This window comes from Alexandromys fortis, unplaced genomic scaffold, assembly GCF_014885135.2.
Source record: "Alexandromys fortis isolate MF-2015 unplaced genomic scaffold, M_Fortis_MF-2015_v1.1 scaffold_171, whole genome shotgun sequence".
In the NCBI taxonomy this organism is placed as follows: Eukaryota; Metazoa; Chordata; class Mammalia; order Rodentia; family Cricetidae; genus Alexandromys; species Alexandromys fortis.
Window position 1 is genome coordinate 2,784,539 of NW_026068066.1, and position 13,891 is coordinate 2,798,429.

Below are 13,891 nucleotides of genomic sequence, written 5' to 3' on the forward strand. Positions count from 1 at the left end.
GCTAGCTCGTAAATTGTCCTGGTGCTTTAGAATCCTAGGTCTCAGCAGCAAAGGAACATGCCTTCCATTACATGTAAAAGAGAGAGATGGGTACAAAGGCAACAAAAGAAAGCGCTAAACAGTGTCCATACTTTTTTGTAAACCTGGCTCATTAAAAGCAGTGTCATGGGCTGAAGAGATGGCTCAGTGGTTAAGAGCACTAGCTGCTCTTCCAGAGGTCCTGAGTTCAAGTCCCAGCAACCGTATGATAGCAGTTCACAACCACCTATCATGGAGTCTGATGCCAATAGAACAATGATACATAAAATACACAATATTTTTTTAAAAAAAATCAATGTCATGCCTGTTGAGGTGGTGCACTATTTAATCCCAGAACTCAGGAGGCAGGTAGGTTGCTATGAGTTCAAGGCCATCCTGGTCTTGAAACATAGCCAGTTTCAGGCCGGTCAGAGCTATGGTTAGAACCTGTTTCAAAAACAAAAGGAGTGGGCAGGAAAGATGGCTCAGCAGTCAAAAACACTAACTGTTCTTCCATAGACCCAGGTTGGATTCCCAGAAGCACACGGTAGCTCACAGTCATCCATAACTCCAGTTCCAGGGAATCAGATACTCTTTTTCGGTCTCTGTGGGCACCAGATATGCATGTGTGGTACACAGACGTAAATGCAAGCAAAACACTCACATACATAAAATAAAATAATAAGAAAAATCTAAAAAATCTAAAAACAAACAAAGCAATGCAGGCAAACACACTGTTGGACCTGCCAGGCCTCCTTAGCCTTACTCCCCAGGGAAAGGTGAGTGTACTCTCCAACCTTAACACAGGACAATCAGACGCGATAGGGAGTCAAGTCAAAGCAGGAATGTCAGCTTATATAGGTTAAGTGACATCGTGTGACGTGGTGATACCTCCAGCCACTGAGAGACAGCCAAGCCCTCCCTCTGGCTGGAGGGGCATCTAACTAGATTTTGCTGTCTCATCCCCACTTGGTAGCTTTGAGACTATCCTTCAAACTTGAGCCAGGCTTTTTTCTGTCCTACAAGTCTCGAGGTACAGGCCCTGAGATAATTTTGGCCCAACAGGACTCTAGCTCTGAATCACAGCCATCAAAGCTTTCCAAGTGTATTCACAGTCTGGAGTAGCAACACTCACTCATCAAAGCACCATAAAAGGACAGACACAGTTAAGATCAGAGTTGATTGCCTTGGGCACAGCTTCTGGCATGTGGCCAGTTACCTGTGTATTTTGTACAAATAATAGAAGATAGATAGATAGATAGATAGATAGATAGATAGATAGATAGATAGATAGATAGATAGAATGCAGATTCTGGCATTCAGCATCCCTACGTGTTCTGAGAAGACAGCAATCTTCTAGAGCATACATTGGACTTCAAGCTGTTAAACCTTGAGGTTGAGGCCGCTCAGCCCTACACCAGCACTGTTGGGGACCAGGGAGAAAAAAGATATCTCAGCATACTTTAACCACCTCTGCCACAGCAGGTGATCCTAACTCTTCCCATCCAGAAGCACTGTTTGTGCCGCGCAGACACCACCAGTGCTTATGAGCACACAGGTGGAGAACAAGGGAACAAACCCCAGCTGCACATGTGAGACTTTCCAGACCTGCACAGTTGCATTCACCTACAGGCCCCATCTTGGAGCGGAACAATATGAATGCCAGCTTCCAGGAGCTACACAAGATACTCTTTCTTTTATTATTTGCAGATGTTTAACATGGTGTCAGCTCACCCTTCCATGAACTCCCCCAGGTAACTGGCTCTATAGCAGTCTGCTATAGTGTGATATTCCTGCTCTACAGATTCATGGGACTGTTTATTTGATAGACCAGGAGCATTCATTATACCACCCGAGACTACCTGGACTCACCATGTAAATTTTAGCAAGACATATATCTACAAGGAAAGATTGTGCTTAAGAAACATTAGCAAGAAAGCCCGAGCAGGCTCAGCATCCAAATACTTACTTGGGTGACTGTATTCTTACTGGGAATCTTTTTAAAAGGGGAAAATGAATAAATAGGACTGCATAAAAATGTTTACTTCTTGGCAAATAATAAAAACAAAATTGAAAGACAAATGGGTGGGGTAGGAAAGACCTGTGCTTTAAACACAGATTTAACACACAAAGAGCTTTCCCACACAGGAGATAATCACAGTGGGAAAGTGGCTAAGGGAGACCACCTGTCAACTCACACACAATGCAGATAAAGAGGGTCGATCAATACACACAAGATGATGCAAGTACCTCCAAGTGCAAATAAAAAGAAAGCATTTCTGGACCAGGTTACAAGAGATAAACAATATTAACAAAAACTATTTGAGTGAGGTTATGAGAAAATAGGCCCATTATGTGTACTGCTGGTGGGACTTTAAATTGGCCACGTGTGTCAAATATACCTTTATAATTCATAGCCTTGGAGTCAGTAATCCCAGCCATAGAAACCTACTCAGTGAAGATGTTTGAAGCAGAGGATAAAGATGAACATTTATCCATTCTAGTGATGCTTCCTGAGTTTGTGTGTGTGTGAAGAATTCAGTTACGAGTTAGGGGTACAGCTAAGCATATGCAAAGATTTCTGATTTCAAGAAGCATATATTGTGTTTCAATTCGATGCATGGCAAATACTGTGTGAAAGTTCATGTATGCCTCCATGTGGGGTAACAGTTATAAGAAAAAGAAAAGCAGGTAAAAGTGATGGAAGATGGGGTGCACTGCTCTTGAAGAGAGATTAGGTAAACCAAACCAGCTCCAGTAAGGACACAGCTGAGCCCTTGATTGGTGTAGACAGGCAGACAGGGCAGGGAGATGCCACTGGAAAGATGATGTCAAACTGAGGGAAGAATGGGAGCAATGTGTGAGCATGCTGTCTGCAAGGAGAACTGTAGGGCTGGAACAGAATGAGCAAGGGATGAAGTGATGGTTGTTGCAGCTAGGGGAAAGATGAGCAATGGTACCTTGGCATCATGAAGAGCTTTGTTGGCATTGATATGGCCAGCAGAGTTGTAGTGCTAATGGGTGTCTTGGTTACTGTTCTAATTGCTGTGATCAAACACCATGACCAAGGCAACTCATAGAAGAAAGTGTTTGATTGGGCTTATGGTTTCAGAGGGCTAGAGTCCATGATGGCGGAGTGAAGGCATGGTAGCAGAATCAGCTGAGAGCTCACATCTTAATCCACAAGCAGGAAGCAGAGAGAGAGGGCACACTGGGAATGGCTCGCCCCCAGTGACACATCTGCTCCTACAAAGCCACACCTCCTAATCTCCTTTCCAGATAGTTCCACCATCAGGGGACCAGTGTTTAATATGAGCCCAAAGAGGTCATTCTCATTCAAGTCACCACTTTGCTTTTCAAAAATTAACAATGTAGGGGTCTGGATAAATGGTTCAACAGTTAAGAGCATTGGCTGATCATCCAGAGGACTCAGGTTTAATTCCCAGTGTCCACATTAGGTAGATCACAACCACCTGTAACTCCAGCTCCAGGGGATCTAACATTCTCTCCTGGACTCCATGGGAACCTGAGTTCATATTACATAAACACACACACCCCACACACAAATTAAAAATTAAAAACCTCATAAAAACAATACTATTATTGGTCACATTTTATAGCAATAAGAAGATGCTTGGGAATATTTTCTCCACTTCAAACTACTGCTGTCAGATAGTGGTTCCCCAAAGCCCCCTGAGAGACTATACATGATGCATCAATTAATTTGTTACCCTTAATTAATTCGAACTCTACTGCTTATTAGCTGCTTGCTTTGTAAGAAGATATTAATACATTTAACTTTCATAAGTCTGTTTCTTCATCTGTCAAATAATTTCTCTTTTGTCAAAAATTTACATGAAATTGTGAATTTAAAAAAATCTGCTTCAGACAGGTGTGAGGATCCAAGAACACAGAGTGCCTGAAATAAGTGTGGTGCCTGACACGTAGCTAGACTCAGTTCTTGAGGATGTGTGCCTGTGTGTTCCTCTGGAGCAGAACTAGCATTCTAGACACACTTAGGTAACCGCAAAGTCAATGTCATGGAAGCTTTCATATCTCCCCAATACCAGTGACTTTAAGTCTTTCTTTGCAAGCAGGGGAATTTGTGAAAGTGGGGGAAGAATCTGGGGACGGGATGTAGCTCAGGAGTAGAGCACTTCTCTCTCGGGGATAAGGCCCTGAGCTGGATTCCCTAGAACCACAAATAAACTGAAATAAAAAATAAAAAAATAAATTAAAAAAAAAAAAATGAGCACGCATTCCAACGTTTGTCTAGCCTGCCCTCTAGTGGTGGATATTCTGATCTTCAGTGTTAATGTGACTGAGTTAAGACCTAATACCCCTTCTTATTGTTGGGTCCTCCTCCACAACAGGCAAGTCAGCAGGAGACAGGACTCTGTAATTTTTCCGTTTCAGGGCTTAAAAGACCCTTATTAAAATGCAAACATGACCTAGGAAAAGTTGCCTGTGAATTCTTGAAGTTGAATTACACCAAACTAAAGAGCAAGACCGTGCAGATTACATCACCTTGGAAGGGAAAGAAAAGCACACAGCAAGTCAGCAACCCTGGAGCCCGTGGCTTTTCGCAGGCTAATGAGAAAGCACACAGAATGTTAACAGTGTCTTTTCTCCCTCAAAAGTCTCCGTGTCTATTTAGGATCAACACCTCGAAGCAGGTTGTTGTGAGCAAACTGGAACCCTGGACTCAGAGACAATTTCTTCTCTTCAACAGTGCTCCCCAGGTTCCAGCATTGATGCTCTTCTACCTCGCCATTTCCTTCAAGCTTTGGTTCCTAGGGCTTCACTTTGGCGATTTCTCCCAAGTCCTGCAATAGGGATGTACTCCACCTGCACAGATCTCTTCAGCTCTACTCACGGGTAAGAGCATCATAGCTTACCTTGATGTCATTGGGCCACCAGACCCAGGTCAGAAGACATGTGTTTCTTTTCAGTGTGTTCCCCCTTTTGACCATCGACATCTGTCACTGTACATGATCCTAGTCTATGAACGAGATGAACAAAACCATCACATGCTACTATTTCCCCAGTCCTTTCCCTAAGAGCTGAATTGTCACTATCATGCCCATTCTATAGATGAGAAAACTCATGCTCAGAAAGTCCAAAAGGTTTTCTGGGTATATGTCATGTCAGTAGCAAAAGTGCAATTCAGTCTTGTAAACCGAGACTGCACGTTCCTTACCCTGGCCTGAATAATCACACAGAAACGATATTAATTACAACACTTCTTGACTGATGGCTCAGGCATATTTCTAGCTAGCTCTTACCTCTTAAATTAATTCATTTCTATTAGTCTGTGTATTTCCACATGACCATGGCATTACCTCATTTTCTACATGTCTTGTTTCCTTGGCAGCTGGCTAGTATCTGCTTGACTCTGCCGACTCTATATATCTCTGTTCAGATTTCCTGCCTGGTTTACTCTGCTAAGCCATTGGCCAAAGTGGCTTCTGTATTAATCAATGGTAATAAAACATATTCACAGCATACAGAGGGGAATCCCACATAATCTCCCTTTCCTCTATAAATAAAAAGGAAAGTTTTGTTCTATCATCTATTTTATCTTTGTGAGCCTAAAGTTTCATGTCTATTTTTATCATAACTAAGGAAAACTAGAACTAGAACTATCTAGCCTTCAACTCCATCAAAGAAGGATATAATATTATCTAAGTAAACAAGAAGACAATTGTAAGCAACTTCCAAAACTCTAGAACTGACAGAGACATCTTGCTGCCTGAACAGTCATCCAAAGTTCTTCTGTACCATAGGGGCATCTATCTTCAGCCTACAGGCCCATAGTATCTGGCAGACTTTTCCATGAAGCAGGAAATTTCAAAGACAGTTCTGCCTATATTGGCAGTTTGTCAGTCACTTTCTTCTGTGCCCTGAAGAATGTCTGGCAGACTCTTCATGAAACAGGAACCTTGAAGGACTGTCTCACCTTATTTTGGTTAAGTTCAGCAATCATTTTTCTGTGAGTCCTGCATGTCCAGTTCATACAACACACCACCAAGCAGTCCAGGCAGGGCTAGCAAACTCCATGAGGAGCCTCTTTAATGCCCATCATCCTCTTGAAGTAGACTGGTCCTGCCAGAAGTACTGTCTTGTTTTTGTCCATCCTCTTTCTGACTTATGAGACTGATATAATGGGACAGACTCAAAGCTTGAGTCTTTTGACTTTAATATTGGATCACTAACAGGACTTTAGAGATAGGGCCAGAAGCATAGGAGACAAAAAAAGTGATATGTTTTCCTGAAAGGGATGAGAAAAACAACCTCTACCCACCTTCAACATTTCATTAAAGAGACAGTCTCTGTCAGTAGAGCAGGGGTAATGCAACTGCCATACAAGCACTGAGCTGTGGGGCAGCATGCTTGTATGGGTGGGGTGGGTGGCCTATGCAGCCTTGTTGTGACAGTGTAGTCACAGCTTGCAAGGGACGGGTGTGCCCAATAGGATTTCAAATGTTAAACTGAGAATCTGGGGTTAATTGCTGCTACAGCTGGAAATGTTAACCATCTTTTGCCCCCATACTGCACACAGCCCTCTATCCATGCTGGTGGGTGGGTTCCTGTGCCTTGCCCTAGAGGTTGCCCCCCTCAACCTCTGTCCAAACCAGGCTGCAGTTTGGCACCAGTGTTGCTAAGTAACGGCAGCCCTGTTGAGATGCTATAGCCAGGGCTGCAGCAGAACAGCTCCACCAGGGATGCTTTGGCCATTCAGAGAGCATTGGTTATAAATAGCATTTAAAGGAGTCGAGCGCTTCATGCTGGTACAGGTTTTTATGTGCTGATGTGATTTAAAGTTATTTGACCTTATTAGGTAAATTCTGGCTAGAAAGTTTTGTTTGTCTTATTTAAAAATTTGTCTATTTCTCGAGAAAGTTGTGCATATATTTGTTTTGTTAGAAAGTTTTGTCTATGTTTTCTGCTGTGTTCATGAATTTTGTTGCAAGCATGGAACTGAAACAGAAACGGTTTGGATATTTTTGCTATCTCTGCCACCCACCGCTGCTGTGGCCACAGTTATGGGCAAAACTCAGAATTTATCTCTGAGCTCTGGTCACTGGATCCGGGACTCAGAATTTATCTCTGAGCTCTGGTCACTGGATCCGGGACTCAGAATTTATCTGCGAGTTCTGGTCACTGGATTCAGGACTCATTTTATCTCTGAGCTCTGGTCACTGGATTCGGGCTAGCAGGAATTCAGATGTTTTGAAAATACCTTGTTCATCATGAATATAGTAGGGAGGGCCTTGGACCTTTCCCAAAGCAATGTGCCTTATCCTCTCTGAGAAGTGGATGGGGGTGGGGTGGGGGAAGTAGGTGAAGGGAATGGGAAGAGGGGAGGGAGTAGGAACTTGGATTGGTGTGTATAATGAAAAAAGATAGTTTGTTTGCTTTTAAAAAAAGTTTTTAAATATTTAAATTTATAAGGTTATTAGACATTTGTGATTATAAAATGTTTTATATTGTTAATATATGGACTTCAAATAAAAGGCTAAAAATTAAGGTCACAGCCATACCACCAAATGCTAACCAGAAACTGGAATGTTCGTTTCTTGTAATGCAGCAAAACAATGACCTAAGCAGTCTGGAAAGGGCTTGGAACAGTTTCTTAGTCAATTGAATCTTGATTCATCGGGGACTAAGAAAACATTTTACCAGGGTAGCCTAGGTCCACCTGCATGTCATTCATGGCAATGACAGGCTGGGCCATCACGTGCCTTTAATCCCAGCTCTAGGGAAGCAGAGGCAGGCAGATCTCTGTGAGTTCAAGGCCAGCCTGCCTACTAGAGCTAGTTCTAGGACGGGCTCCGAAGCTACAGAGAAGCCCAGTCTTGGTAAGAAAAAAGAAGAAGAAGAAGAAGAAGAAGAAGAAGAGGAAGAGGAAGAGGAAGAGGAAGAGGAAGAGGAAGAGGAAGAGGAAGAGGAAGAGGAAGAGGAAGAGGAAGAAGAAGAAGAAGAAGAAGAAGAAGAAGAAGAAGAAGAAGAAGAAGAAGAAGAAGAAGAAGAAGAAGAAGAAGAAGAAGAAGAAGACTCACCACAACTTGGGGAACTATATTAAAAGATCAGAGCATTAAAAAAAAGTTGAGAATTAGCTTAGAAAATGTCTCTCCTCACTCAAGGTCTATTCAGGCTTAAAAATGTATGTCTAGCCTCCTCATCTTTGCTAACTTTGCTAAGCTTAAGCTATTTGGATAAACTGAGTCATATAAATGTTCTATGTCTTACTAAAAAAAAGAGCTTCAATTCAAAATCATTATTTTTAAAGCTAATCCTGGCAGAAATGTAATATAAAGTCATAGTCTTATAAAAGGTGCTAACTTATTGTAAAATGTTAAGAAATACAAGTTAATGGCTATCTTTCTAAATGATGAAGTTCATTAATTTTAGCCTTGCTAAGTACTACTGTTATAATTAATTACAGGGATAAACCTTACTTAGTCCTCTGTATATGTTTTCAAAAGTTAAGATTAAAACAAGTAACTAGGAACAAAGTTATCTATACAGATATACCTGGGCAGCCCTCACATACTTCAGAGATCTGAAGAACATGGCATTGAAAATGTTGTTTAAAAGCGTATATCAGACAGAGACTCCCAGATCCTAGCAGCGACCCAAGGTCTCCAAAGATGATTATGGGCACTACCATGTCTCCACCAGGATTATAATGATGCTGACCACTGGGCGAGATGCCCCAATGCACCACCTGCTGCCAAGATCCAGCCCAGACTGTGGACAAGCAGCAAGGCACTGGAGAATCGATTGCACCACTTTTGCCTAGACAAAAATAAGGTCGATTTTTCCCTTGTCCCTCTTCGGGAGGAGGGGGTGGAACTCTCACCTTATGGACCTAGCAAATACTGCTGTTCTGATATTTCCGCTTTCAATGCTATGGAGAGCTGGTGTGACTAGCTGAGTATGGACTGGTCCCTGTCATTTTTAATAGATTTGGAAGCTACTTGGTCTACATTCAGGTACAATTTATCCTTCTAGGATTTCTGATAGTATTGATGGTTGGGCTAGCTATAACTTTGTTAGCTTAGCACCAGGCAACCAGATTCTTTCCCAAGGCTAGAGCCAGCTTGTTAGCTCATTTTATATATATAAAAAAATCAAGTCTTGATATGGGTCTAAAAAAGAGTCTGAGCCGGGGCTGGAGAGATGGCTCAGAGGTTAAGAGCACTGACTGCTCTTCCAGAGGTCCTGAGTTCAATTCCCAGCAACCACATGATGGCTCACAGCCATCTGTAATGATATCTGGTTCCCTCTTCTGGCCAGCAAGCATACAGACAGAGAGAACACTGTATACATAATAAATAAATAAATAAATCTTTAAAAAAAAAGAGTCTGAGGATATAAAAGTTTATAAGCTTTAAGTATCCCAAACATTATTTAAGATATAAATGCAAGTTATAAAGATACAAAAATTGTTTCATATTGTTTTTCCATTTTATGATATAAAAGTTTAGAGTTTAGAATTAATTAATAGAATTCTAATAAGGTGGTAAGACAATGACTACTCATTCCTCAGTCACAAACTCGAGATTTTGAATTTATTTTGGTTGCCATCTAAATATAAAATTAAAGGTACTTTTCAATAGGCCAAAGATACCTCTGCCTAATCTATACCTGGCTCTCAGGACAGAAGAAAAATATACATGCTTCTAACTCAAGTCTGTAGTTTCTGCTCTTCTCAAATGAGTGCACTCCTGCTGTTTTACAGACACCCATTACCTGCTTTGGCTTTTATGTGGATTTCAGTATAGATTGGCGAAACTTTATGTCCTTTTGTACAATAAAAAAATCATACAGGCTTCAGAAAAAAAATCCCTGGATCCTCTTCTCACGGAACAAAAGGATTCCAGATATGTACAGCCTAAGTTTCCCCTCCTGTCTATTCCTGAAGAGGATATTTTTCTCTCCCCTGGTCTTGGGACTCTTCCCCTTCCTGAAAATTTCAAATATAATATTTTCCTCTAAGTTTATAAATTTTAATTACTGTCCCTAGTTTAAACTTGTCTCAATAGGTTTCCACTTGGGTGACAGACACATTCAAGCATCAGCTGCTGACTACAACCTACTCCAGATGACTGCAAGCCCTGGGCTTGCTGAAAGCTGATGTGGACCAGTCCAGCTGATGTGAATGCTCCCTGACTCTTCAGCGCAGTCAGTGAACCATGTGCTTCTGGTAAATGCCCCATTGCCTGAACTCCCTCCTTACCTTTAACCAGCCTTTCAACCTTCTTGGGCCCTGATAACAATGCCCCAATGTCAGCTTGAAGTGGTTACAGAAAAGAACACATCATTCCATGCTCCCTGCCCAAAATAGGTTGTAATGTTGAGCAAGAGGAAATGCCCATTGACATACTGTTATGACCTGCTGCTGCCTTGTCCTGTCCCTTTAAGCCAATCTTCCTCCAGCCTGGATTTTCCTCCAGCCTGTACAGGCAGTCTCCCCCACCCTCTCTCTCTGTTCTGTCCCTCTTCTGAAGAGATGGCTGCTGCTTCTCCTATACCCGCCTTCTTCTGTCTCCCTCTCCCTTTCCCCCTTCACTCCATAACCCACTGAATAAACTCTATACTCAAACTCTCTTGGCATGGACAGGTCTATTTGAAATATATATTTTCTAAGGGCTTGGGGTATATTGATAGAGTACTTGTCTATCAATGAGGCTTTGAATTCAATTCCTGTATAATTTTAAAAAAATAAAGAAACATGTAAATAAGTAAACTGGAGATTGTGGTCCATGAAGTCAAAGCAGGACCTGAATCTCCGACCATCTCCCTATGTCCCTGCTGCTGCTGACTTTGGGCTACCAAGTGTTTAAATGTGCATAAATAAGGAGAAATGATCTTGCTACTCGGCTGTATTTTTGTCTTGTTTTTTCATCTTTGAGGTATATTCTCACTGTGTCGAACAGGTTGGCACAGCCCAAACTGGTTTCAAAATGCTAATTTCCTGCCTCCTCATCCCAAGTACCATGATTTCACAATATTTCTCCTAGCTTCACTTTGGAAATAATCTTAGATAAAGGAAAGGTACGCAAACAGGAGAGGGCCTCATGAGATGAATTAAAGTAGGTCAGTTGGCAGTAACAGAAATGCTAAGATGGATGTCACCTACAGTGGCTCAGTAATGGTGGACAAATCATTCAGTGATCTTTTATGATTGTTTATGCTTCCAAGTAAGATGATGACAACCTACTTGGTTTTTACAGCTTGAGGGATTTTATTTATTCATTTGTTTTGTGCATGTCTTGCTTGGAGGTGTGTGTGTGTTCCGTAGAGGTCAGAAGAGGACTAGAGTTAGAGATGGTTGTGAGTTAGCATTTGAGTGCTGGAAAAGGAACCCTGACCATCTGTATGGACACGTGACCACTAAGCCATCTCTCCAGCCTACAGCTTGAGTTCTTATTTTTATTTATTTGGTTGGTTGGTTTTGGGGTTTTGAAGACAACACTCCTCTGTGTAGCAGCTCTGGCAGTACTGGAACTAGCTCTGTAGACCAGGCTGGCCTACAGCTTGAGTTTTCAAACGTTGTCTTTACAACTGCTGTTCGATGGAATGGGAATTTCTGGCAAGGAGAATGATCTGTGAAAACTGATTCTTTATCCTCAAGAGCTTCAGAGATGCTAACTTCTAGTAAAGCAGGTGCTCTGACCCACATCTGAATCCAACATCAAAACCAATGTCAAGCCAGGCGGTTGTGGCACAGGCCTTTAATCCCAGCACTCAGGAGGCATAGGCAGGTGGATTTCTGTGAGTTCAAGGTCATTCTGGTCTATAAGAGCTAGTTCCAAAACAGGCTCCAAAGCTACAGAGAAATCCTGACTTGAAAAACCAAAAAAGAAAAGCCAACCAATGTTGTCTCTACATAGCCCCACTTGCCTGTATACTTTTCTGTGTTGTAAATTACCTTGTTTTCCTTTTTGTCTACCCCTTCCTGTCTTTGTAAGCACATAACTAACAGCTTACACACTTGCAGCTTATACCAATGGTTTGTTGCATCTCATAGGAACAATGTGGTAATATCTTGTTTGTGCTCTAACAAATAAAGCTTGTTTGAAGATCAGAGAGTAGAGCTAGCCACTAGTTAATCATAGAAGTCTGGAGGCCTGTATAGACAAACAGGAAGTTATATGGCTCGGCAGAGAGAGGAATATAAGGTGAGAGGAGACAGGAGCTCAGTTCTGTTTTGACTGAGGAGTTAGCAAGGTAGGAGTTGGCAGAGGCTTGCTCCTTTCTCTCTTAGATCTTTCAGCAGTCACTTTCCTTTGTGGAGTTGTGACAAAGTCAGTTTCTTGCCCACATGGCTAATTTTACAATAATGAAAGCAAACTCCATATGGAGGTTCCTTGATGCCCATCATCCTTTTATGAAGTAGATTGATTGATGCTGTCAGGGGCAGACATATTTCACTCTCATGAGAAACCTTAGGTTATTAAACATCTTAAATATCAAATTGTGCAGGTCTCTGAAGCATTTGGAGATCACCTATCTACCTATCTAAAATATATGTTTAACTTTTAAAACATACCTAATATGACTACAAGTTTGATTACTATAGATGACTGCTAACCCGCATTTCTAAATTATACATTGTATTTTTAAATGATTTGCATAAGCACAATACAATAAACAAGAGTAGAAACATACATACGGCATAACAAATATAAATATTTTTTGAAGGTCTTCACTTTGTTTTATTCTTATGTACAAAGACTGACATTCATCTTTTCCACTGGGTAGAGTCTAGAAGAATCCATTCAAGGTTGCTTAGTCCAACTTAATGAAGCCGATGTCCTTCGCGTACTGCCGGAAACACTGGCGGCACATGTTTAGCCAGTATTTCCGGATCAGACCATGGTGGTTTGAGCAGCCGCAGCAGGAGCAGGATCCCTGGCCGAACTTCCGCAGGTGACCCCAGTAGAGCTGCTGGTGACCCATGTTGCCTCACTGATGGCCGAGGAGCCAAAAGGAGCGAGCCAGCACACGCATGCGCTCTTCAAACTTTCCAGAGCCACACTTTATCCAGAAGACACCGCTCAGGCGTGACGCGGCGTTGGTCGGGGCAGGGCAGATTGAGTGCAAAAATAACTTTAAATTTGTATCAATATACCAAAATCCAACCCAATATAAAATACTTGATGTTAATAGTTGCCTTTTTATCCTATATTCCTATATCCCCCCCCCCCAATGACAAACATCTAACCCATTGAATGAACAAAAACCGCCACACCCTCTCTTTGGAATGTAGGCATTGTGTTCTCTAGACTGATTGCTGTTGACTGGGGGCAACAGCATCTTTAGGGGACCCTGAAAAAATTGAGACAGTGGTCAAGTCTGGGGAAAACTCGTGTAGGAGGTCCTTCTGTATTTGTGTTGCTTTCATTGGTTAATAAAGAGACTGCTTTGGGCTTGGTGATAGGACAAAACTTAGGTAGGTGGGGAGACAGAACTGAATTCTGGGAGGAAGAAAGCAAAGACAGAGAGCCACCATGGACACACCAGTTCAGACATGCTAAATCTTTCCCAGTAAGCCACAACCTTGTGGTGAACACAGATTAATAGAAATGGGTTAAATCAAGACGTGAGAGTTAGCTAATAAGAGGCTAGAGATAATGGGCCAGGCCGTGATTTAATAAGTACAGTTTGTGTGTGATTATTTCGGGTGTAAGCTAGTGGGACAGCTGGAACAAAGGGTCACCCACTTCCTACAACAGAAAACTAGTTGTAACATTTGTTGTCTGGTCTCAGAACAGTTCCCATGTGCAGGGAGAAGAATAGATATTACCTATCTTGTAGTCTTTCTTGATTTATTTCTTTATGTCTGTAGCCAAGATTTTCA

General features: G+C 41.9%; 1 protein-coding gene across 1 annotated transcript; it reads right to left on the reverse strand.

Annotated features, from left to right (window-relative positions):
* Nucleotides 1-12,728: 12,728 nt before the first annotated feature.
* Nucleotides 12,729-12,990, reverse strand: LOC126487669 (40S ribosomal protein S29-like). The gene has a single exon (XM_050120615.1). It carries the CDS (start codon nucleotides 12,988-12,990, stop codon nucleotides 12,820-12,822), a length of 171 nt encoding a protein of 56 aa, XP_049976572.1. The 3' UTR covers nucleotides 12,729-12,819.
* Nucleotides 12,991-13,891: the final 901 nt, after the last annotated feature.